Raw genomic sequence first — 27,445 nt, 5'->3', positions numbered from 1 at the left:
TACTAGTGCTGGTTAAAATACCTTTGCTTAAACCGAAGAAGGGGCTTGAGTCACCAGAATATCAAAGAGTAGGGCATTGTCAACCTTTTTGAACAAAACAAACAAAACAAAACAAAACAAAACAAAACAAAACAAAACAAAACAAAACAAAACAAAACAAAACAAAACAAAACAACAAACTAAACCCATTAGTGCAAAACAAACCAAACAAACAAATAAACAAACAAAAAACAAAAATAAACTAAACAAACCAAACCCCTTGGTGCAAAACAAAAACAAACAAACAAAAATGCACAACAAAACAAACCAAACAAAACTGCAAACCAAAACAAAACAAAACAAATAAAACAAAAAAATGACAAACTAAACCTCTTGGTGCGAAACAAACAAGAAAAGCAAAACAAAACAAAAAGATTACAAACTAAACCCCTTGGTGCAAAACAAAACAAACAAAAAATGTTAAACATACCAAACCAAATCGCAAACCAATAAACAAAACAAAACAACAAACTAAACCCCCTAATGCAAAACAAAACAAAACAAAACAAAAACAAAAACAAAAAAATGCTAAACAACACAAACCAAAAAACAAAACAAAACAACAAATTAAACACCTTGGTGATAAACAAAACAAAAAACAAACAAGAAAAGCTAAACAAAACACAAAACACAAAACAAAAAACAAAATACTAAACTAAAAACTAAACAAAAAACTAAACTAAACCAAAAAAAAGGACAAACTAAACCCCTTGGTGCAGAAAAAAACAAGAAAAGCTAAACAAACCAAAACACAAAGCAAACCAAAAACAAAACAAAACAAAAAACAAACTAAACTCCTTGGTGCAAAACAAAACAAACACAAAAAATGCTAAACAAAACACAAACCAAACCGCAAACCAAAAACAAAATGGCAAACTAAACCCCTTGGTGCAGAACAAAACAAAACACAAACAAAAAAAGATGCAAAACAAAACAAAAACTAAACCAAAACAAACCGCAAACCAAAAAAGAAACAAAACTAAACAAAACAAAATGAGAAATTAAACTCCTTGGTGCAAAACAAAACAAAACAAAAAATGCTAAACAAAACAAAAAAAACAAAATGAAACAAAACAAATCAAAAACCAAAACAAACCAAAACAAAAAGGCATTAAAATGTCATTATAATAAATTACATGTATTTTTCACTTTAATAACAAAAACAAAACAATGAAACATTTAGCTGAAGTGCTGCTTTAGCTTTGGTTGATGTTAACTAAAATGCATAATTTTGTTGAATGTATACTGTAACTTTTAAACAAAAATTTGTATAAATACAAATATTCAAAATCAAATACGTCATAGAATTGAATTGAAAACCAATAGCAACCACTTAAAAGATCTAGCAACCGCACAGCAATACAGTAAAGCACTCAAACCCTGCACAAACAAAAATATTTCAAAATGTATATCAGGTTATTCTGAGAAATAAACTTTTGCACACACACTAAAAATGAAAGTGAGAATTTAGATTGTGCTAAAAGATTCTACCGCAGATCTGTGACCGGTGGCAGGACACAAACTCCCACGTGGCCGCTCTCTCTGTGCTCACATTTGGGCATCTTCCCAATTAAAGGCAGATAAACAGCAGGGCTGTGCTCTCACCACACTCTCAGCAATTATCAGCGTGCCTCAATTCACTCTGGAAAGTGTTGTCTTCATTTGCAAAAACATGTTTTTTTTTTTTTTTTTTATTTGTTTTTTTTTTACTATTTTGCTAATGCAGATGACATGGAAACAAAACGAAACTGAGGCAGCTGGTAGCAGCAAGTCCACAAAGAATGAATCAAGGGTGAATAAAGCCAATGTCAATATGGCCATTAGTGGAAATCTAATTATGGCATTTGTCCATCTGGAGAAACCTCATGAACTGGTCTATTCGGATCCGAGTACAGCCCTTTTCACCCAAATACACATGTTCAATCATGTTTACTATGTAAATTTAGGAAGGGATAATGTACAGTCGGCCGGTCGTTATCGGAGAATGAACCCAGATGGGGGATCGGGGGTCTTAAATCACCCTGAAAGGGTTTATTTTGCCATAATGACCGTCTGACTGTACATTATCCTGCTTATTAAATGTCTACTTACCAAATAAATGATTAAATAAGTAGACTTGAAATATTGATTTGAGGTGAATTATTTAATTATGTGAGAAAAAGAGACTGTAGAGCAGAAAACACAGGGGAAAAAAACGATTTAAATGATCAAAAATAAAGTTCTGCATTCATTAGATAAAAAGTGTGTATGCACAGGATTCTAAAATTGATCAACCAGAACTTTTTCAGAAACAAATAATAAAAATAGCTGCAAGCAGCAATTAAGGGGCCAAGTACAACAGAAGTAAAATTACTTTTGTCTTTATTTACTTCAAGGCTGCTTCTGGAGAGCTACTTTCCTGCAGACCATCCTTCAGTTCCAACCCTGCTTCAACACACCTGTCTTTAATTAAACAGCCAAACCTAACAAGAACAATCTAATGATTTTTGGCCAACTGGTCAGAAGCAATAAGCAGAAATGTCATATTTTTTTTATATCTTTTGACCAGTAGGTGCTACTGTGCCGAAACTACTAATGTGCTCTCAGGTCAGGCTTGTTATAACTTGTTATAAAAATTTAGATTTTAGAGCTTACGGTTCCAAAGTTATTAACATAAACATGAGAGCAAATATGGCCTATTGGTGGCGCTAGAGAGTTTGAGTTACAGACTCCAAACTGTAGTTAATGATAATACTGTCCTCTATCTGTGTGCTTTTAAGCATTTTACTTCAAAATTTGAAATGATCCACGCTCAAAATTCTAAATAAAAATGTACATTTTTTAATATCTTTTGAACAGTAGGTAGCACTGTGCTGAAACTACTCGTGTCTTCTGGTCATGCTTGGTACAACACATATCAAATTTGGTCCAAATCCACTTAAAGATATATCCTTATGTCCATTTTTGTGTTAATTTCGTCAAATTTGTTTTGTCGTCAAACCTTTTGCAAGCCAGTTTTGGTGAAAATTAGACAAACTGTCTAGGACGAGTTTGAAAAAGTAGTTTTTTTGGAAAATTAAAAATATCGAAAAATCTTGACCCCATCAGAATGTACATTTTGGTATGACTTCGACTCTGTATGAGCTAAGGACTAAAAAATGCTTTTATACCTCATGGTTCAAAAGTTATTCCAGAAAAATAAGTTTGCCTTTTGGTGGCGCTAGAGAGTTTGAGTTAGAGACCCCAAATTTTCTGTGGTTAATGATGAGACTGTCCTCTATCTGTGTGCCAAATTTCATAACTTTGCCGCAAGCGGTTCTATAAGATTCATAAGATTAATACGCTAAACGCTTTACTACAAAATTTAAAAATGGTCCACGCTCAAAAATGGCTAATATAGGAAAATTGGGTATCGTTTGATTCAATATGTGCTTGTTGATCAAACTGTTCAGAAATTCTACACAAAAATGTATATTTTTTTTATATCTATTAAACAGTAGGTGGCGCTGTGCCGAAACTAGTGTCTTGTGGTCATGCTTGTTATAACACATAGCAAGTTTGGTCAAAATCCACTAAAGGGTTGCAAAGATATATCCTCATGTCGATTTTTGTGTTAATTTCGTCAAATTTGTTAACGCGCTTTACGAGAACAGTTTGGTCTTTTGGAAATCTTTTGGCAACTTTTTGCCAGCCAATTCTGGTGAAAACTGTCTAGGACGAGTTTTTAAAAATTCAAAATTCAAAATAATTCAAAATTTTAGTAAATTATAGTATGCATTTGATTTAACATGAGCCATTCCAATGAATCAGAGACTTTACTGTTCAAAAGTTGTTTAAAATTTGGCCTACTGGTGGCGCTAGAGAGTTTGAGATGGAGACACCAAATCTGCTATAGTTTATATTAAGACTGTCCTCTATCCATGTGCCAAATTTCATAACTTTCCTGCAAGTGGTTCTATGAGCTGCCATAGACTTCCAGAGCAGAAGACGAGAAAGGAAGACTAATAATAAGAAAACTAATGGATACAGTAGGTAATAAAAATATGAACTACTACAGCTACTTCAATCTTCATTTTTATGCCAATGTTCTTTTTTGTCTCCAATTCAGTGTCCTTCACCTCAGTACCAAGTCAAAATACACCTTTGTTCATTGTACTGCTCACAATGCTCCCGGCAAACTTTAATTGCAAATCTATGCTCGTAATGAAGTGTGATAATCAAGGTTTAGGGCGGTGGCTAAGGAAAGCCCAGATCATAACAGTTATATTCCACTTATTTAAGTATTTCTGGAGCTCTGCCACCTTTGCAGAGAAAGTGTTTTTTTTTACCTCATTTTATATAACTGGGGAAAGTCAGTTTCAAGATTTAAAATGAGGTCTAAAAATAGCAGTGTTTTCAAATACCTTCTCTCTCTAGAGGCACTGCTACATGCAGAAACCCTCCTGTTGCCTTTTGGGCTGTAAATTGACTTCACAAGCTGCTCTGTCAGAAAGCAGCTTTCCTGACACCTGCTGCCATCCATCAATCCAACCCTGGCCGTAGCTCGTGGAAACGGGCGGCCGGCTGAGCCAATTAGCTGCCGGGGTGAGCGCCGGGCACCGGTGCCAACCGGAGACCCAGCCAATTAGGGCCAGTTTCAGAACACTGACACTGCATGTGGGCAGCAAAGGCTACAGAACTCAGTGAACAAGGGAGAATCAGCAGGGAGCCCAAGCCGAGAAGAAGACGAGGGAAAACAGACACCGAAACGCACACACGCAAAGCGGGATTGTACGTTACACACCTAATTTACTGAAACTGAAACCAGCCATCCAAACACCCACATATTCACATGCTCAATGTACACGGTTAGTCTAATAAGATCACCATAAATCCAAAAAATACAAAAGTCGACCTCAGTGCACTGGCACATCATCGTTTTGCAGAGTCACGAACTGCATCCATTGTTGGCACACGGATCCTAGTTTGCATGCACTGCCATTATGAAGCTACTTCATATAACAGTGTTGGGGGAAACATGTTACAAGTTACAATCTGCATAAACAGGCAGCTTTTTCCAAGTAATAGAGTCAAATAAACTAATAAAAGAATTTAATTTATTTACTGAAAAATTAAAATAATTGTTTACATAATATATGTGTGTGATGTGTATAATTATTATGTATACATAAATACACACACATATGTGTATATTTCAGAAAAATGTTTATATATTAAATATATTTACATACAATATAAATTACATGAATTTAAATACAGGTAAATATTTTAAAATATATACTGTATGTGTGTGTTCATATATATACATAATAAATATACATAGTACACATATTATGTAAACCAAAACTTTTATTTTGTATGCGATTAATTGCGATTAATCATTTGATGGCATAAAAAAAAATAAAAAAAATAGATCAATCAATCAATCAATAAAATAAATAAAAGATAAACAATTGTACAATTAAATATTATTAAATCAACTGTTTATGTAAACAAACAAATACAAATGATGTAAGCATTAATAATTTAATTGTTTGTCATTTTAAATAACAAAATAAATAAATAATTAATCAATAAAAATCAATCAAGCAAAAAAAATAAATAAATAAATAACGAAATATAAATATAAATCTAAAAAATAAATAACTCCTAATGAAAAAAAAAAAAAAAACACGCTTCCAACCTTCCAATTTAATGTTTCACAAAGTAACTTACTTACATAATTTCTTCAAATTATTCTCTGCACAACCTTATACAGCCTTAATTATTAATATTTTTTTAAGAATCAGAGACTTTGCAGACATTTATGAGTCTGTAGTTTGTCCAGAGCAGTGAATCTGCCCACTGTTTTGAATATCATGAACAAAAATTCCACATGTCCTTCAAGTCTATTGGTTTTGCAGCATGTTTTCACATTTTTATTCATCTCCACAGTGGTTATATGAGATCAGCTCAAGACAACTGGGAGACTCTTACAGCATCAAAAAAGGCTGCAAACAGTCACTGATGCTCAAGAAGGCAAAACAAGATCAAGAACCAAGGTTATGTAAACTTGAACAGGATAGCGTAAATCAAGTTATTTTGTCTCGTGGAATATATGTAAACATCCTGTTATCTATTAAACAGACTGAAAATCTTACAAATTCCACAAGGGATATGTAAACTTACCAGCGCAACTGCATAAGAAACCCCAACCTGCATGAATACTAACACTTCTCTATTTATACTGCAGATCACACACAAAAAAAACATCCTGTTTTTTGCCCACTTAAGACTAAAGATAAAAAAAAACTCATTTCTCAGCCCTCTTGAGCAAGGTAAAGACTTTTTTTTCTCCCCAAATACCACCTACTAGTACATCCAATTCAAAAACCAGCAAGTCCTCTTTAATACCTGGGAAATTAAATTGTGGGGTATTATCAGTCAGGGCCAGTCAGCTGTATCTAAAATGCAACAGCGTTTGAAGCACGCAGATTTGCAAGGGGGACGTTTGCTATGGCTGGCGCTATTTGAAGGCCGCCGTAAAGAACAGAGAAAAAGAGAGAAAGAGAGAGAGGTTGGGGAGGGGGACATTTGTACTCTTGAAATACAAGCTTAACTGAAGTGGCGTCTACAGACCATCCAACCATCAAATAAAAAACATCTGCAGACTCTAATAGGTTGAGCTGATTGCAGAAGCAGAAAACTCGATTTGAGATCAGAGGGGGATAAAAAAAAAGTTCAGCCACAGTTCAAATTATCAACTGATATTAAAGTACACTGTAAAAAACAAACAAACAAAAATTTGTTGAGTCAACTTAAAATAATTTGCTTCTCTGCTGACTCCAAATTTTAAGTTCAGTCAACTCAAATAAGTTGTACTAAGAAACAACTTAGATATTTGAGTTGGGTTAACAAAAAATTTGATTTGTTAAACTTAAAAGCTGGGTAAGTTACCCAGCTGCCTTAAAATTTTAAGTTGAATCAACTCAAATATCTAAGCTGTCACTTAGTACAACTTAACATTTCAAGTTGACTAAACTTTTTTTGAGTTGACTGAACTTAAAATTATCCACTCACTTCCTGTCTCATCTCCACTGTCCTGTCAACAAAAAAAATGGAAAAATGCCTAAAAAAAATTATAACAAATTATTTTAAGTTGACTCAACAAATTAATGTTTTGTTAAAAGACCAGTCAATTCAGAAGCCAAAAAATACTTCAGAATAATCAATAAAAGGAATAAATCAATCATGACTAATTATGGATCAAACCGTTCAAAAGTATTCATACCATTAAAGGGATAGTTCACCCAAAACTAAAAATTCTGTCAATAATTACTCACCCTCATGTCATTCTGAACCCATAACAGCTTCGTTCATCTTCAGAACACAAGATATTTTGGACAAAATTCAAGATAAAATCATTATAATAATTTAGGTTGAACCACTGATGTCACATTGACTTTTTTTTTTTCAACGCAGGATCAAAAAGCTCTCGGATTTCATCAAAAATATCTTAATTTGTGTTCTGAAGATGGACGAAGGGCTTACGGGTTCAGAAAGACAAGAGGGTGAGTAATTACTGACATAATTTTCATTTTTCAAGTTCAAAATGACTGCCATGTTGTAAACAAGCGTTCATGAAACAATTACCACAAGATCAAATCTTATTTATTTCTTTTAAAGGATGATAATTATTTTTTACTAAGTGTTAGTTAAGTGTTAAATAAGTGATGAATATTTTGGCACGATGTTTGAGATGCAAGAGCTTTGCACAATCAGATAATTGCGAAACACTTTGGGCGACTGCAAAAACAACAATCCCTGGTGATTTGCAGGGTGAGAAAATGTCAGGCATTTTATGCTTTCTTAGGCGCACATTTCCAGGGCTTTCGCAAGACTGTGTGTTCTTTTGTCTTAACAAATCACGTCGCCAGCCATCGAATAAGTTGCATCGGTCACTGGGTTGGAGATTGATGACTCTGCGTTTGATTGAAATGTTCGCCCCAGGGTTTGCCGGTGTCTGAATGAAATGATATGCGTTGTGATTGATTGGCTGTCCTGAAAGATCGCTGGAGGGCCAGAGTCAGTGAAACCCAAACACTACCAGACTTGACGAGTTTATTAATGTCTAGAATCGCTGACAGCATGTATGGTCGAAGAGATACACGAGAACTTCACATCACAGTGCAGAAATGTCATTGCAATGCATAAGCAAGTTCGATATTCTCAACAGGCCTACTGGGAAAATGACACTCTAGTTGAAAGTCTAAGGAAATAGGAGCAATCATTTTGTGTCCACCAAACAAGCTGACGAACCAAAATCCAGAACCGCAAAACAAGACGGCTTACCACATAAGTGTACACTGCAAGCGCTTTCAAAAGCTAGTAAAACTCAGGGTCTTACGGCTGAAGAAAACAGAGATTTGCTACTAAGCTGGTGGGCTTGAAGAAAAATGATTTATAGTTTCAGGTAGAGTCAGCGGTCTGTTCGAGAAGAAGGACAGCCATCGGAACAGCGACCTCAGAGCTCTTGGCTTGGGCGAGATAATTGGAGAGGCTAATTTGGGCGTGCGAAGACTGTTCCCGGAGAATGCAGCCGGCGCTAGCACTCAGCACTGCTATTGTACGTGACAAACAGTGTCTGAAGACCAGAGCATGGTGTGAATTCTGATGAGAGTGGGATCGATATCTCCTTGAACGAGGAGAGGAAAAATAAAACGCTCATAGAGCAGCACTGGTCAGCTTAATAGTTCACAACCTTTGAAATACAAGCTGTGTTTCTCAGGCATTAGGGCTCCAGTCGTCTCTGAGAAGCAAAACCTGGAAATGTGGTTTTCAATTGGTTGCTGAAATTGATTTTTAGAACCGTGTATTGAATAATCACAATATAACTGCAGCAATTTTGTTGGCGACAAAATTACGCAACATTGTGATGATTGCACGCACCATTAAGTTTCCAATAGACTGCATCATTAGATTTGCTTCGAAATCTCATACTTTAGTAAATTACAAATATGAGAGTAAGAAGATTAATTTTTTTAGAGAATATCTGATAGTTGCTCGTTATAGTTAGTCATTTTGATTCATTTTCTTTAAATTGTCAGTTTAAAAGTACTGTTTCATACGGAATTCATTTTAAGTCTCCACAATTTTTTTTCGTCACGCTTTAGTTGTTTTAGTTTACTCTTAACTAACTATTTATTACAACTTCTGCCCCAATAACCTCCTAATTTGCTGCTTATTAATAGTTAGTAGTGTAGGTGTAGAGTACGATCTAATTGTAATAAACAGCCAATATACTAGCAATACACATGTTAATAAGCAACTAGTTAATAACGAGAACTGGTTCTTAACATTTTTTTTTTAACAATAAATAGTTTCTGAAGATAAAAACTACCAGTAAGATCATATAATTATATATATATATACACACACACACACTTAATAATTTAATATATTTCTTTTTAAATACAATAAATTATATATATATACACACACACACACACACTTAATAATTTAATATATTTCTTTCTAAATACATTAAATTATATATATTAAAGTATTATTATTAATAATAATAAATTAATACTTTAATCAAGGGCACAATAAGTTGATCAAAAGTGATGAAAAGTGCATATTTATAATACAATACAGTAAAAAAAAAAACAATTATTTCACTCAAAAACGTCCACTGAAGTCCCTGCGTAGCAGTTTTTGAAATTATTAAATAATAATAAAATGTATATAAGATATAAGAATAAAAGTAAATAAAATCTAAAAACATACACTACAGTACAAACGTTTGGAAACACCAAGATTTTTATTATTATTATTTTCATAAATTAACACTTTTATTCAGCAAGAATGCATTTGTTTGATCTAAAGTGACAAATACATTTTATAATGTTACCAAAATAAATAATAAAAAAAAATCTATTTAAAACAAATGCTTCTTTTAAATTTTCTATTCATCAAAGATTCCTAAAATAAATATATCAGTTTCCATAACAATGAACACCATTATTTTAAATTAAAGACAAAAAATACTGTGTACTTTTGATAAAATAAAATTAGCCTTGGTGAACATAAACTTTTTTCAAAAAATCGTAATGACCTCAAACTTTTGAATGGTAGTGTATATGTAAATTATGCAAATAGCTAAAGAACACCTAAAAAAAAAAAAAAAACATACACAAGACAGACATTTTTTTTCTTTTCTCCACTTCTAATTACAAGCTAATATCAAGATCCAAAAGCAAACCATCAAGACGTTTAGGGCCTAACAGAGTTGGATCCTGTTGTCCAAACGACCTGCCTCTGCTTAGCCCTCTCAAACCCGAGAGAGAACAAGACTAATACCGTAAGAACCCAGTGGCCCGTGTAAATGTCCCATGAGTGAGTGTGTACACCGCTTGGCTAATGCATTTGTAAAGCAAACTGCAGAAACCCTGAAGTGTGGCACTGCGGCTCTTACTCGCAGTAAGAACGCATTTCAAAAGCCTGATTGATGTTTAATGATTGAACGCCTTGCAGTCAGGCAGAAACGCGCTCAGAGGAAGGAGCTAGGACAAAGGACTTAACAAATCATCTTTGAAAGGTCCATCTATTCAAAGTGTGCTGAGAGCAGCAGAACCATGTACTAACCCAGCAAGGACTTTCAAACACTTATTGATGTTTTGGAAGCAATTTAAACTCATTTCAATTTCCAATTACTAACAGGTTGAACATTACTTTGCGATAAAAGAATAATGTATTGATCAACCCGCTATATCTTGTGCGTGTGTCATGTTTATTAAACATATTCTCACGCTGGTGATGTGTAAATCAATTTTTTAATTCAACAATGAGGTCATTTACATGCAAAAATGATTGATCTACATATTCTGCTAAGCAAAAAGACTTGTTGGATGGGAAAAACAACAAGTGTGAGAGTCCCTAGAAAGTCCCATTTGCGGTTGAAAGCCGAGAGATTACAATGAAAGTGTGGCAGGTTAGTCTCCAGCCTTTCACGAGGGGAAAAATCATTTCAAGGAGAAAAAAGAAATAAAAAGAAAAGAGTTTTATGATAGCACTGTCAGAACAGATGATTACATGAGAAAAAGCGGCATGAATCTGGCGATAACCCTTCAAATTCTATTAAAGAAGCGCCGCTCAAAGAAGAACTCAAAATTGAGAGGGATGAAATGTATGTGATGATGTCTGTGAGTGAAAATTTTCCGTTAAGAGAAAAAGACAAGAACCTGTCCAACTAATTTTCCTGTATGTGTGTGTGTGTGCGCATGTGTATGTTCATTTCATACTGAAAGGAAAAGACATATCTCAAGACATGTCCAGTTCTTCTCATTGATCCATATTATTTATTTACACCTACATGTGTATTTCCTCAATGCTTGCCGAGCAGCGAAAAGTAAGCAAAACAGGCAAGACTAAATGCTTAAAATGCAATTAAAGGATACGGTGAACCATTTACTGACCTGAACTGTTAACATGTGCAACATTTTACAATTTTACAGATCCAGTTGCAGTTTTTATAAAGCACTGTCCCAACATTACTACTCTTTAGTAAGCAGTTTATAAATACAGCTATAAATGGCTTGTTCCTGATTTAAAAGCATATCTATTACAAATAAGATTTAAAGGCTCAGTTATCTTCCTAACAAAAAAAATATACAAACAAACACAACAATATTTATTTTAAATTAAATTTATGTTATTCTTTTTTTCTATTAAATTGCAGAGGTTTATTTTTATCAAGTGTACAGTTGTACAGTTTCATTTGTTTCATCTTGAAACAATATTTCTGTGTTCTGTACCCCTCTGTGTTGTGTTTCTTTAACTTTTCTGTTTGGAAGATAAATGAGCCTTTAAATCTCCTTTATACGTCCTTCACAACTTATAAATATTATATCAATATTTGTAAATGGATTATAATGTAAAAATAAAAAATTATTACCACACTGAGCACTGTCATGTGTCTAAATAATAAGATTTATAAATGTACATTTATATAGTTTATTAATCACTTACACTTTCTAAATGATCTTATGAACCAAAATTATGAATTGAAAATACAATTATTAAACATTATAGATATGCTCAAGAACAAAACATTTATAGCTGTATTTATAAACCGCTTACTAATGCCTATCAATGTTAGAACAACGCCTTTTAAAGGATGAAGTGACTATTTACTAATGCTTAACTATTGATTCATAGTGAGCAGTTATATTAAAGTGTTATCGAATTTTAATATCACACTGAAATTCTAATTACCAGCTTATAAACCAGGTACACATTTTAATTATTATAAAACTAAATTATATCATAGTTCGTGTAAAAAAACAGTAATTCATTACTTAAACATAAAATAAAATAAACATTTTTAAATGCTTAAAGTAAATTGGTAACACTTTAGTATAAGGAACAATTCTCACTATTAACTAGTTGCTTATTAACATGCATATTACTAGTATATTGGCTGTTTAATAAGCACATATCAGGCTTGACTATATTCCACATCCTTAATCCTACCCAATACCTAAAATTAACAACAACTATTAATAAGCTGTAATTAGGAGTTTATTTAGGCAAAAGTTGTAGTTAATAGTGAGAACTGGACCTTAAAGCAGGTCATATGTTTTTTAATGTGTCCTAATAGTGGCTTGGAGGCCCCTACAACAGATTTAAATACATCTAAGGTCAGAAAACATCATTTTCCCAGAATATACATTTATACATAGAGTCATTTGTTCATTATCTTGAAACGGTTCTGTTTTGAGCATAATGTCTGTAAACCCCTCCCTTCCATAAGCCTACTCTGCTCTGATTGGTCAGCTGGCCAAGCCTGTTCTGATTGGCACAGAGACGAGTACTTGAGCAAGTTATTGAGCGCTACCATTTGTGTTGCCATGTCCACAGTTGTTTCTCAAGTCGCGGGCTGAAGCGACCCCAATAACGTCATATTTAGCCCCTGAAATGCGAACCCCAACCAAAGGTGTATTTTATACCCCCCGAAGGGACCCACTTGAAAAACAATTGGTTTTGCCTAGCAATTGGGTGGGTTTTGTTGTATCAACCTGGCAACCCTAGCAAGCACCTTTACATAAAGCAATAATATAGTGCTCTAATCCATCCTTAAAATAATGACATAAAAACATTAACACTTATGCAAGCGAATCATGCTCACAGCTAAAGTTTGTAAGCATTTCACAAAACAATAATGGTACATATGTTAGCCAAGTGCTAACGTGACTAATTGATGAAACAATACAGTTTGTAAATGAAAATATGTCTGCTGTAATGTCTGAAGAAAGACAGACAAAAGACGCTGTGCGTCTTAACTTTTAATCAGAACGCAGAACAGCTGTATCACAGGAGCACCAAACTTGTTCGTCTGCCTACTCTCCGTATTAACACTATAACTGCCGGTGTAGCAAAATAAACAGCAATTTCACAATGATTATAAAGTCTGTGCACTACACTACATTATTACATTATTAAACAAAATAATTAGAACAACGACAGCCTACATTAATCAACACATTCTTAGGAAATAGTGGGTTCACAGCGAATTATAAGAACTATTTCAGCAAAACAGTAATATCTGGAAACCTAAAGCTGCACTAGGTATCACATATTAGCACAAAAAACTAGATATGTTGAGCACTCATGTTTTATACTTTATGTATAATGCACTTTTTTGATGAACAACTTTGCAGGCTGTTTACATTGAAGGATAGCTATGTTACAAACTGCAAAAAATATATTTTTCGAAAACCCATATGATCTGCTCTTTAAAATAAAGTGTAACCAGTGCATTTATGCATAATTTTAAACAACGTTATAAATGTACAGTATGAAAAATGGGTATTCATTTTGAGATTTGCTCAACTTTACTTTTAATATTATTAAATAATTAGTGTTTTTAAAGAATAACAATGACAAAGGTAATCTAAATATAAAAACAGAAGAAAATGCATAGACAGACAGACAGACAGACAGATAGATAGATAGATAGATAGATAGATAGATAGATAGATAAAACTGTCTAAAATATAGTCTTTTCTGTACAACAAAAATTGCAAAATATGCTGATATTTTTACAGATGTAGCTAAGAAACTGAAAAGAAGTTACAGTTATTTCTGGATATCTTATTGAAGCGTATAAAACAAAAAAAATACCAACAAAAGTAACCACAATGAGCTAAAGGACACAGCAGAAAGAGCTTCCATATCTGACAGTCTGACTCTTAAAAAACCCATAATATTGAGTAACACTCATAAACCAGCAATTTGTTACTCGAGCATGCTTCATTATTGGTCTGAGTCACAACTCCTGCCGATTTTGTGTGTATTATACTGTATTGCAATGGGCAGGGATTGCATTAGAATGGATTGTTTCTTTGGGCTGCTGGGATCCATATTTGTGTTTGTTTCAGCTTAAAATCTAGATGTGGTCTAAATTTTGAAATGAGACCACCACTATCAAATCATGAGAAAACGTTCCTGCACACAAAGCACCCCAAGCCGCCCCCTCCTCCTTATTTTGTTTAGATTTACCCATCGCTCCCAATGAGGCTTTCCCAATTCTCTCTCTCACTCAACACACAAACACACACATACACACCTTCCTTCCAGCCGTGAATTACAGCACATCTCACCCTCATCCCAAAAATGATTCATTTTTCTATTACAGAGATGACTGTGTGAAATGAGCTATGTAATCAATACCATACGTTCGTAAACAGCTCCAGTTCTCCAGGGAACCTCTTTTTTTTACTTCATGCTCAAATAATCTGTGCCCTGTCAAAACCAATGGAGGGGCCCCTCGTCTTACAATGTGTTTACAAGGGCAATTTAGCCGCCTGCAAATAAAATTACCTTACACTGGTATGTGTACACACCGGTATTCCTTTTAGATTAGCTAAGAATGGGAAGAAGATGTAAGGTTTATCAATAAAGCCATTCATACACTTTTTTCTACATGCATGTGCAACACTTTGTTGTCCCTATGTAGTCATTTTTTGTTTGTGTGAGAGTTTGTTGATGTCTTGATTGATGTGAACGAGATGCTCATGCTCAACCAATCAGTTCTCACAATCTCTCATTAGTCCTTACAGCCAGCCAATCAGATACTGGCATTTCACCCTGATCAACAGAACTCTCAGAGCTGCCTAGTTCAGGCAGAAAAGATGGTGTTCAAACTCATTATAGTATGTTTTAAAAGGACAGTTCACTTTGAATGGAAAATATGTCATTATTTACTCAACCTCATGTCAAAGGACTTTATATTTTTTTCCTTAGAACACAAAAGGAGATGTTTTGATGAATGTTCACACTGCCTTTTTCCATAAGCAAATTATGACAGTAAATTATGACTTTTCATTTTTGGGTATTTTTATGGGTTATGGGTTTATGGGTTATGATTTAACCCAGCAGGCACACAGTGTCATAAGACACTGGTATTTGGTTAAATTTCGTTGCAACATTGGGTGACCAAAATTCAATGCCAATTCAACGTCTAATGGCAATGTTAATTTGTAAACAAAATCCAACATTAAGTCAACATTAAATTGACATCAACATGATTTTCATTCTTAACAAAAATGCAACGTCTGTCCAATGTTGGGGTCCAACGTCAACCTGATGTTATATTGACGTCCGGTGCCTTATTTATAAACCACGATTTTCATAAACATTGAAAACATGGACGTATAAGACAATTTTACAAGTGTGCAAAGGTTTTTTTAAAAATAATTGAAATTTTTATAATCAATATACATTTTTGTAGTTGCGTCAAGCTCCAAAACATTTTAGGGTATAAATTCCTGAAAAAATGCTATTTGTTTATTTATTTGTGAGTGAGTGAGTGAGTAAGCAAGCAAGCAAATGAATAAATAAATAAATAAAAAAGCAAGCAAGCAACACCAACTTGAAAAGTCCTTTAAATTTAATGTTAATAAAAATCATAAACACTGAAAAATATTCAGTTATTGTAACTTCTAGAAATATTGGATTTAATTTAATATTTATAATCATTTTATTTAATTAATTGAATACACTGCCACTTTCAGCTTCTGTAAATTAAACAAAAATTGAAAATGAGTAGCTTTGTCAATATAACAACATTACAAAATAATGTTTTTGACAATAAAGGGCCTTGGATTGAAATTTATTGGAAAAAGCATTTCTCTGAGATATTTCCTGTCATTCCTGTCTGATTTGTTAATCTTGTTATCCATACTCCATTGTGATGTTCATACCCGCTTGCTTACTCTGTAAAGAATGACTTTTGAGAGGCTGCTATATTTTCAATGCAGTGTTAAATAAAGCAAACACACTAAAAAACCACACACATCGCTCTCAGTGCCAGGATGGGAATCAGTGCCAAGCTAAATTTACATTAAACGACATCCTGTAAGGCAACATTATTGAAAGAGCGGAGGTCTATCCTGAAAGGAAAATTACTATAAAGCTTTGTTCAGAAAGCAAAAATGAGGTTTTTGGCATAGCCTACTCAAATCTGTTAGGCCTTTTGTAGACTGAACAGCAAAAAAATATATGAAATTGTCTTCCTGTTGCACAAACAGTATAGCATAATGGTGGCAAGGTCATTGGTTTGAATCCAAGCGAATGCCTGAATTATGAAAAAAAAAAAAAAATAATAAAAATAAAAATATATATATAAAGTGTGGTTTTGGACATTATCAGAATAAATCCTTATAATTTTTTGGTGCAAATACATTAAAGTAACTTGACATTATCACTGAAGACCAGCAATAATAATTTTCATTTTGATTACACAATAATGGCAATATATACATGTCAAAGTCAGACATACCCCTTTGCCAGCTGTGATACCTGGTTACTGGTTTAAACTTGGCCCAGGTTTTTAAAAGATTTTTGGGTCAGCACACCTTAATAGCTTCAACAACTGATTGCCAATTAAGTTTAGAATACAATGAATTTAGGCCCAGATCATGCAGAGCTGTAATAGCTGCTAATCGTGGATATTTTAATGAAGTTTTTTCTATGTATAAACTGTTTATGTAATAAAATATGTTTTCACAGTTTGTGTTGTCCCTTATCAGTGCAAAATTATCACAAATTAAAAAGGATTCATCCCAATATTGTCCAAAACCCCACTTTTCTAGGGCGTTTCCAAAATTTTGGAGGCCAGTGTATATTATATATATATATATATATATAATTAGGTCTGTCAAAGATTAATCGCGATTAATCACATACAAAATAAAACTTAATAAATAATAACCTCAAAAATGTGTGTGTACGTAATTATTATGTATACATAAATACACACAAATTAATGTATATATTTAAGAGAAATATGTTATTTATGCACAAAATATTTTTATTTATATATAACATAAATTATGTACTTGTAAATATTTCTTAAATATATACATAATATGTATATATAGTACACACACATATATTAGACAATTGCAAACTTTTATTTTGTATGCGATTAATCACGATTAATCATTTGACAGCCCTTATTTATACACACACACACACACATATATATATATATATATTTTTTTTTTTTAAACACACATGTATATATACGTGTATGTATATATATATATATATATATATATATATATATATATTAGTAATAATTCAGAGCAGTGTCGCCAAGTCCGTGGCTTTTCTGCAGAATTGGGCTACTTTCATGTTTTTCATGTATGTGGGTTGAAGCGACCCTAATAACGCAATATTTAGCCCCTAGAATGCAAAAAAAAAAAGTGTATCTAAACTGCAAATAGGCTAGTTTAGGGCTAGTTTTGAGTAACAATTGGGTGGGTTTTGCTATGAAAACCTGGCAACCCTGATTCAGGATGCTTTTTGTGCTCTCTTTCCAGAGTGACAGTTACTCTCTTATGTCTCTTGGCACTTAAGTCATCAATACAGCAACCAATGTAGATGGACCGGATATTGACATCACTGTCTGAACAAAGAGATCAGATTTCATCGCTTATGGTACGGTCCTAAAGATTTGGAAATCGGATTTGTGCGCAATGTGTACAAAGCCTAAGTGCTTAGCTGTTTACAACACACAGAGAAGTTGTGCAGTTCTGCGTTTGGGAGTTTACTCACATGTATCTGAGCTTGCAGTCTTTCATCCTCTGCGGTGATTCTTCCTCTCAGTATGGCTTTCTGGATGCTCTGCTCTTTCTCTAATGCAAGGATCTTGCTCACCTCATCCTTTACCTGGGCTTGAGCTTCCGCCTGGGCCTGAAGATGAGCCTGGGACTTTTCCTTTTCCAGCCTAAATGTAAATCAGCACAGAATACAGAAAACTTCAGATCTTTGGTCAACATTGCAGCTATTCAAATGGCTTCTATATTAAATAAAACAATTTATTTAATAACGTATAAGACATACTAGGAATATCAAAAGTACTGGTACTTCAAATATTTATTTTATTTTTTTTTTTTTTATTTTTTTTTTATTTAATTTAATTTAATTTTTAATGTGTTATGTTATTTTAGTTTATTTTATGTAATGTAATGTAGTGAAACTAATCTTCCAAAAACCAAAAAGAGAGCTGCTTTCGAGTTAAGGCTGAATGGCCAAAATGGCCAAAATTATGTATTAATTCACACACAGATAATTATATTCTAACTGGCAGGACAAAACCATGAAGCAAAAAAAGTAAAAATATCGGATCATTAAGCTTGTAGTGTAAATGCAGCCTAATATACCTGCCACTGTCTATTTTGTTGCTAACAATAAATTACACAACAATATTGACAACAAAAAAAAAAAAAGAAAAAGCACTGAGTGTTCTTGGCTGGATCATTTTAAGAGCTTTAATAAGCCTTCTACAATCAAAAATGAACATTAGCCCTGAAAAAAAAAGAAAAACCATACAGCTAATTTTAATTACAGGCCTGTATCTCAGTCAAACTCAGAGAGCACTGAATCACTATTAACGCATTATGTCTAATAATCATGCACGGAAGACTATGCCAATAATTTAATTAAGAAAAATTTGAAGGCTACATGTCATTGTTACACTTTAATTAGCTGATATTAACATTAATATTTAACTTTTTGAATAAATGAGTGAGTTCAATAGCACATTGGTATGATTCATTTCTCTAGTTGAAACTTTTTAAGTGGAAAACATACGTTTTTAAAAATCTCAAAAATAAGATTAAAAAAAGTTTATAGTATTTCCAGTGCTGGGCCACACATAGTAAATGTCACACAGTTTGGGAAGAATATGGTAGAAAAAAAAATTAAATAAAAAATACCAGCCTCAAAGAGAGAAAAAACACTCATATATCAAGTGAGATCATTTGAATATGTTGCCTCATTTGAAGTTGTTTTAATAGGTGTGTGGCGGTAATAATTCTTTGATGTTTTTGAGATAATCCTGCGGAGCTATTTGGAATTTTGAGCTGGAATGTTCAGAGACTTTATGAGCTGTCACCGGGTTCTCACAGTTGCCTAGCAACCTCAGCAGCACCATCAAGCAGGAGGTTTGATTTGTAAAGTAAACTCAGGCAAGATACAAACTGTAATCTGTATGCTGTGTTTTCAATCAAACAGCAGCCATGAAAAAAAAGAAACCAAAGAAGCCGAAAAGGGCAATAAGAGAGGGTATAATTATAACGTTGCCGAAACAAACACAAACAACCGTGTGAGATTTCCAAAGGTGTGCTCAAAGTTCTATAAAAAGTTTGAGAAATACAAACAAAAAAATACAGAGGGAACACAGTGGGAGCTGAACAACAATAAAAAAAAAGATTTTATTAATATTATATTTCTTTTGCTTAACCTTCAGAAAATGTTGATGGTCAACTTCATAAGATAAGACAAATTTTATATATTTTATTCATGATGTATCGGTTTTGTAATATTTTTCAACTGTTTCCAAACTGTTTAAAAAAAAAAAAAATTTAATATTTGCAGTTTACTCGCAATAAATAAAATACAATAAAATAAAATAAAATAAAGTTGGCATTAAATTTGCAGATGGGTTAGATAGCAGGACAGATCATTAGGGATTCATTTGACAATGATAAACTTATATTTCTCATGGTCTTTTTTTTTTTCATTCAGACCTTTTACCTAAATTAACGATAAGTTTGATGACTGAATAATGATCATGACGTTAATATTTTGCAGCTTTATTACATTAAAATAAGATTTAAAAATAAAATAAAAAATGATTAAATAAAATAAAATATTAAATAAAAAATGAATATTAAATAAAATCAAAAAAAATACAATAAAATAAAATCAAAAAGTAAAATAATATAAAATAATAAAGATAAAACAAAATATAAAATAAAATAAAACATTATTTTTAATGAATAAACTACAATAAAAAAAAATAAAAAAGTTGGCATTAAATTTGCAAGCAAGTTAGATAGCAGGATAGATAATTAAGGATTAATTTGCAGAATTTAAAATTTTGCAGTTTTATTACAATAAAATAAGATTTAAAAAATGATGTAAATAAAATAAAATAAAAAAATCAACAAGGTTAGAAATTAGTTTGACAATGATAAACTCACTTTTTTTACATTCAGCCCTTTTATCTGAATTATTGATAAGTTTGATTAATGACTAATGACGATGAATTTAATATTCAGCAGTTTTCTCAAAATAAATAAAATAAATATAAAATGAAATAAAAATAAAATAAAATAAAATAAGAAAATAATAAATAAGATAAAATAAAATATAAAATAAATTACAATTTTACAGTATAATTTTTAATAAATAATACATTTCTAAAATAAAATAAAATAAAAAAGTAATAAGGTTTGCTATATTATTATATATTGCTATATTTGGAATTGGGTTAGACAGCGGAATACCTTTTTTTTTTTTTTTTTTTTTTTTTTTTTTTGATAAATTTGATAAAGTTTGATAAATGCAACCAATGTAATAATAATAGTAATAATAATAATAATAATAATAATAAACAAGAAAATAGAACGAGATTATTTATTTGCTTTTCTGCCAAGAGGTAAAAAAAAAACTTGATACCCCAAAGACTACTGTCTTCATTAAATATGCCAGACAGCAACAGCAAACTCTGATTTATGATTAATATTTTTGAGTTTAGAATGCATAACTTTACTTCCAACCAAACAGGAACGAACAGACAAAAAGAAAAATGAATATTTGGTGTCGTCCTGTTGTGTTCCTGTGTTTGTGAATGCACACATCATCGAGCATTTTGTTCTCCTGAGAAAAGTGTGAGCGACTCTAGCCATGTCCAGTTTCAGTCTACTGAACTGGACACATATCAGCACAACACATCCATCATTACTCCCCTCTCTGGTATTGTGTGTGTTTACGCCATCTTCCAAACCTAAAAATAGGCCAAAAGCGTCAAGTGAGCACAATAGTGTCGCTTGCAGGACAAAAAACACGGGCCACTCAAATCCAATTACGCTCATCTCAAAAAAGAAAAAACAACGAATATGCTGGGATTACAAAATCCACGGGCAGCAAACAACACCACACCAAATAACACCTCAATTTCCCTCCTAATTCATTCAAAAAATAGTTCTTCCAAAAAATTATAATTTGCTGAAAAGCCATCCAAGACATAAATGAGTTTGTTTCTTCATCATTTGGAGAAATTTAGCATTACATCACTCGCTCACCAATGGATGCTCTGTGGTGAATGGGTGCCGTCAGACCTCACAATCTATCAACTGATGCCTTGTGAAGCAAAAATGTATGTTTGTGATAAAAAAATCCATTATTAAGACCTTTTTACCTGTTTGGACACTCATTCTGACGGCACCCATTCACTACAGTGGACCCATTGGTGAGCAAGTGATGTAAATCTAAATTTCACCGACAAAGATTTGTTCCTTACAACTAAAATCTCTCAAATACTGAGCAGCTTCCAATGAAATGGTCTATTCAGAAGAGACCATGACCTTAAAAATCAAATAACGGCAAACCAAAAAGTTTCTAAATAATTCAAGCTATATTTCAGGAAGCTATCTCCCTCTCTCCATCGCTATAAATAAACTATGCTTTGATAATGTCAGCCGGACAGTACCTCAACTATCCGGCTAGTCCTATGGCTATTTAACGCTACACGATATCCTTGAGCAAAACTCTTGACTCTCCGCTTAGACCAGGTTTGAATATCAACAGCTGTAGAGAGACTGGCCTTCGTGCGTAAGGGACCGGTATAATTTACCATTTTTTAAAGCCGCACACCTCTGTACACCTGCAGGAGCTGATCTCACTCCCCCTCGGCTGTCCCACCATCTGTTGGCTCTCTCCCGCAATTTAATTCAACGCTTATTCCAGACAAAACGGATTCTGACACGCCTGTACAAAAGTTATAGAATGTTTCCCTCTGCGATAGCATTTAAAGGAGACATGCATTATTAATGAGGCAAAATAATGTGCAAGAATGCAAGGTTTGAATATTTCATGAGCCTCCTGCGCCCCCTCCCTGGTTGCCGGTCGTGTGGCTGTTCCTTTATGGTTCTCACTTTGGCGAGGGGGGTGCTCCCTTAGGAAACGACTAAGAGACTGATGCTGTAATTGTCAAATAATGAATAAACGCAAAGCTACGCGCCTGTAGCTTTAATTACATAATTTGTCTTGGCTAGTAGTGGAGCTTCTGCGGCCCGATTCTGATGGATTCCGGTGAAGGAAGTTTTTGTAAAATTACAATTTGTGTTAGATCAGATATGAAAGCTCCTCCTCGTTTTGAAGTTGGCGAGGAATAAATAAAGCAAAAGGGTGATTAAGTCACACAGTGACATGGATGAAATGAAAACAAACACGCAAGCACCAAGCATGCCTCTGGGGAGAGGGAACATACGCCTGTACAATATTTCAGCTGTGAAATGATAGTGTGCAAGAGCTGCAGGCTGGATTGCGACAATGAGTGAATTTAACATGTGGGTCTGTATTTTCATGCATGCACTAATGCATATATTAACATGCATATGTTAAAGCGATAGTTCCGCCAAAATGAAAATTCCATCATCAGGCGCTTAAATTCATTCTAGGACTTTCTTCTATGAAACACGAATAGGCAATTTTTAAAGGATATCTTGGCTAGTTTCAATGTAATGTGAGGGAATGAGGGCTATCAAGCTGCACAAGAAGTAAAAAGCACCATAAAATTGGTCTATATGCACTATATTTCAGGTCGTCTCATGTCATTACAATAGCTTTCCTGAGGAACAGACAGAAACTACCTTTCCTTACTACCCTTCTGGACCTTGAACGTGTCAGCCGCATTGCTGTCTATTCAGGATCAGAAAGCTCTCGGATTTCATTAAAAATATCTTAATTTGTGTTCCGAAGATGAACGAAGGTCTTACGGGTTTAGAACGACATGAGGGTCAGTAATTATGACAGAATGACAGAATTTTCAATTTTGGGTGAACTATCAGAGAATGAATACGTTATATTCCCTGGTACCTAACTAAATAATTAGCTATATGAAGCTAAATAAATATCCAAATAAATGAATTAATAGCTAAATATAAAAATAGCTAATAGCTATTAAAATATATAAATATCTAAATAATTAAAGACATATATGTCTAAAATAAATGCCAGGTTCTGTCATGAAACACAACGGATGATATTTATCCGTTATTATTTACTATTTGGCACAAGCTGATTGGTTCATGTTGCATACGCGGCCAATAAGCTTGCTGCTTTACATGTAAATGGCTGGTTCATATTCACTAGAGCAGTTTTCAGTGCACTTTTAAAGTTCCTCTGAAACCCTCCACCTCCCCAGCTCCACCTGTATAGATCTGCTAGGGGTTAATATATGCTATTTGCGCAGTAGCAGTATGTCTTTAAAGAGAAGTCCATTTCCAGAACAAAGATTTATAGATAATGTACTCACCCCCTTGTCATCCAAGATGTTCATGTCTTTCTTTCCTCAGTTGTAAAGAAATTATGTTTTTTGAGGAAAACATTTCAGCATTTTTCTCCGTATAGTGGACTTCTGTGGTGCCCCGAGTTTGAACTTCCAAAATGCAGTTTAAATGCGGCTTCAAACGATCCCAGCTGAGGAAGAAGGGCCTTATCTAGTGAAACAATCTGTTATTTTTTTATAAAAATAATACAATTCATATACTTTTTAATCTCAAACGCTCGTCTTGTCTTACTCTCTCTGAACTCTGTTTTTTCCGGTTCATGACAGTTAGGGTATGTCGATAAACTCCCATCTCATGTTCTCCCTCAGCTTCCTATAATCGTCCTATATCGCTGTTGTACCTTTTTTGTTAAGGGTGTTTGATCTTCTTTGCATGTTCACTTTGCATAGACTGGGTCGGTACTTCTGCAGCGATGTAGGATGATTTTGAAATCATTTTTGAAGTTGAGGGAGAAAATACGATTGGAGTTTTTCGACATACCCTAACTGTCTTGAGTCAGAATACACAGAGTTCAGGCAGAGCAAGACAAGCATTAAAAAGTATAATAATTGTGCTATTTTTATGAAAATAACCAATCGTTTCGCTAGATATGACCCTTCTTCCTCGGCTGGGATCGTTCACAACCGCATTTGGGATTGTTTGAAGCCGCATTTAAACTGCATTTTGAAAGTTCAAACTCGGGGGGAACCATATCAGTCCACTATATGGAGAAAATTCCTGAAATGTTTTCCTTAAAAAACATAGTTTCTTTACAACTGAAGAAAGAAAGACATGAACATCTTGGACGACAAGGGGGTAAGTACATTATCTGTACATTTTCTGGAAGTCGACTTCTCCTTTTACGTATTGGTTTATGTATTGGCAGTAGCAAGTTCATGTACTTGCTTTGCAGCAGCAATAATAATTTAAAACAGCAATAACCAAAAGTAGCAGCAATTCAGCAACGTAGCAGATCTATTCCGCAAAGACCAAACACAATAACATTGTTATACCCATTACCATGCTAAAATCTTCTGAGAGTTGTCATGATAGAAATGGCAAAATAAATAAATACACTTCTAAATAAATAAATATCAAATAAAGTAACTGATGGCTAAATATATAAATAGCTAAGGAAAAAATTGTCTAAATAAATACATATATGTCTAAAATAAATGGCTACATAAAAAAATATATAAAAATGGCTATAATAACTAAATAAATCAATTAATAAAATAAGTATATGGCTAAATAAATAAATAAAGCAAGAATTAATGAGCAGAGGCTGTTGTTTGAGGTGGGGTCAGGGGTGGTGAGAATGGGTTCATGCCCTAAAATGCCCCCTTCTCTCTGTCTGTGTCCCTGAGGACTGTGTGTAATCCTCAGCCAGTTTCTGTGTGGATGAGAACTGAGGTCTTTCTGCTGATGCAGCATTGTGCAGGTCAGCCAAGCCCAGTCTGTGCTTTTGATCTGCAGAACGGTTCTGCTCCAGTGCCTGCCGCAAATCTCTCATTAGAAAGGCCCGCAAAGGAGCTCATACGCACAGGCCTCTGCAGGAGAAACAGTCACACACAGACCAAATTCTGCAGTTTATCCCCACACACATAAACATGCAATTCTAAACAAATTGTTCATAGTGAAGTTACCTAGAGTTTATCTAGATTTGCTCATTTTCAGTTTAGAAAGGTGGATACAGAAAAAAAAAAACATTGGTTTGTTCATACAATTATCCCCTTTAAAGCACTTCTGCTACAACTATGCACACACACATTTGGCTGTTGAGTCATGACGCACGCTGTTTTTCTAAACATCCTGCACCCGGAGGATTGCGTTTTTTAAAACATTAAAACTTAAGAAATAGTTTAACTTTTAAAAAACACAACTCAAGACCCCTGCGTTCTTTTTCACTCGACTGTGCTCCATCTACAGCAGCAGTCGTTCAGCCAACCCGCCCACTAAACATTTTTGAAAACAGTAGTTTTCTGATCCCTGACCTTCTATGTTTAATAGAATATGTTCACACTCGCAAACAAAAACAAATGGCCGCACTCACCAAAATATATTTTGCATCACAAAGCACATTTATAACAACATACAACAGATACGGTCGGGTAAATGTGCTCTCCCACCCGTTATACTTTCAGAAACACAATGATAAGTTTTAGAAAAAAGATACTGAGGTGTGTAAGCATGTGTGTAAAGGTTTCTCAGAAATAGCACCATCTTGTAAGGCCAGCACTGTGGTAATGCAAGATTAATGTGGGCATCACTGACCCTACCCTATCCAAAGGTAGTCCAACACACACTTTCACACACACTTGTGAAGCAGGGCTCTACAGTGCAACCACTTCAGTCGCATTTGCCATTGCGAATCTCCTCATTATAACAAAGTGTGTGAAGAAGAGATTCATTGTGGAGTATAGTGAGCTTTGTTTATTATAATGGAACTTTGTGGGATCATGATGAACTAAAACGAGAGACAGCTTTTTATGATTATTAAGGGAGTTTGCAAATGTGATATTGATTTAATACAACAGTTCAATAAACAAAGTTAATATCAAGTAACTTACATTGTCTGACTATAACACTATTGTCTGATTTTGCTCTATTTCAATCAACGAAAATTGTTTCAAACAAAGTCACAGCTGAGCCCCTGCACATCTCCTAGCAAAGACAAATCGCCGTTCAGTTTATGAATTAACATACATTTTTAAACAAATCTATTGAATGACTTATTTACCCATTCATAAAGCCAGTAATTTGCTTTATTCCTGTATGAATCAACTGTTCGAATGAATCAACTGAATGAATGACTCACTGATAAAATCAGTGACTTGCCACCATCTACTGGCAGTTTTAGTTTTATTTTTAAAGTATAATTTAAGTTTTTTAAATCATTTACTATTTCTATATTCAAAATGTTATATTTAAAACATTAATCTCAACATGAAATTATGAATTTAATCGCACTTATGCCACCTCTGAGCCTTGTTAAACACCTGAAACACACCTCTGTAGTACAAATTAATTTTGTTAATACTGATTTTATATGATTTGTAACTTATTCTTGTTATTCTACTTGTTCTTTCTCTAGTGTTTTAATTAGAAGTTTTAAAAACCTTATAAATTTGACATAAAAGAAGACATACTTTTAGTCAAATTATAAAACATGCCATTACATAGATATAAAATAAATAAATAAAGCCCCTGTAAATCACTGTGAGGAGTCAAATATCAACTCGTAATGGAACGGCTAATTTTTGCTCAGAATATTAAATTATTGATCAGAAGGTGCTGATCAAAAAAAAAGTAAGAGTAGAGCCCTAAAAGCAGTAGCAAGAAATAAAACAGATATGTGAAAGAAGTGAAGAGGAAGTGTACTTCAGATATAATCAAACCTTATATGTGTCTTCAATGAACCGCCCACCGCCCTGAAGCCAACTAGTTTAAAGGTCACTGCTAAATTAAGTTGGCAGGGACAGACAAATCTACCAGCGGATTCATCTCAGGAATTCAGTTTCTCTAAATGGCATTTCAGCATC

At 33.6% G+C, this 27,445-nt stretch overlaps 1 protein-coding gene across 1 annotated transcript in view; it reads right to left on the bottom strand.

Moving 5' to 3' along the window:
* The window catches only part of chchd3a (coiled-coil-helix-coiled-coil-helix domain containing 3a), an 86,159-nt gene that overhangs the window by 44,012 nt on the left and 14,702 nt on the right, over positions 1-27,445 (bottom strand). Inside the window, exon 5 of the mRNA XM_051108538.1 lies at positions 18,121-18,292. Coding sequence (XP_050964495.1) covers positions 18,121-18,292 — 172 coding nt within the window. The remainder of the gene's footprint in view (positions 1-18,120; positions 18,293-27,445) is intronic.

The sequence above is a fragment of the Labeo rohita genome, chromosome 4 (assembly GCF_022985175.1).
Source record: "Labeo rohita strain BAU-BD-2019 chromosome 4, IGBB_LRoh.1.0, whole genome shotgun sequence".
In the NCBI taxonomy this organism is placed as follows: Eukaryota; Metazoa; Chordata; class Actinopteri; order Cypriniformes; family Cyprinidae; genus Labeo; species Labeo rohita.
This window is presented reverse-complemented; position numbering and strand designations above follow the sequence as displayed.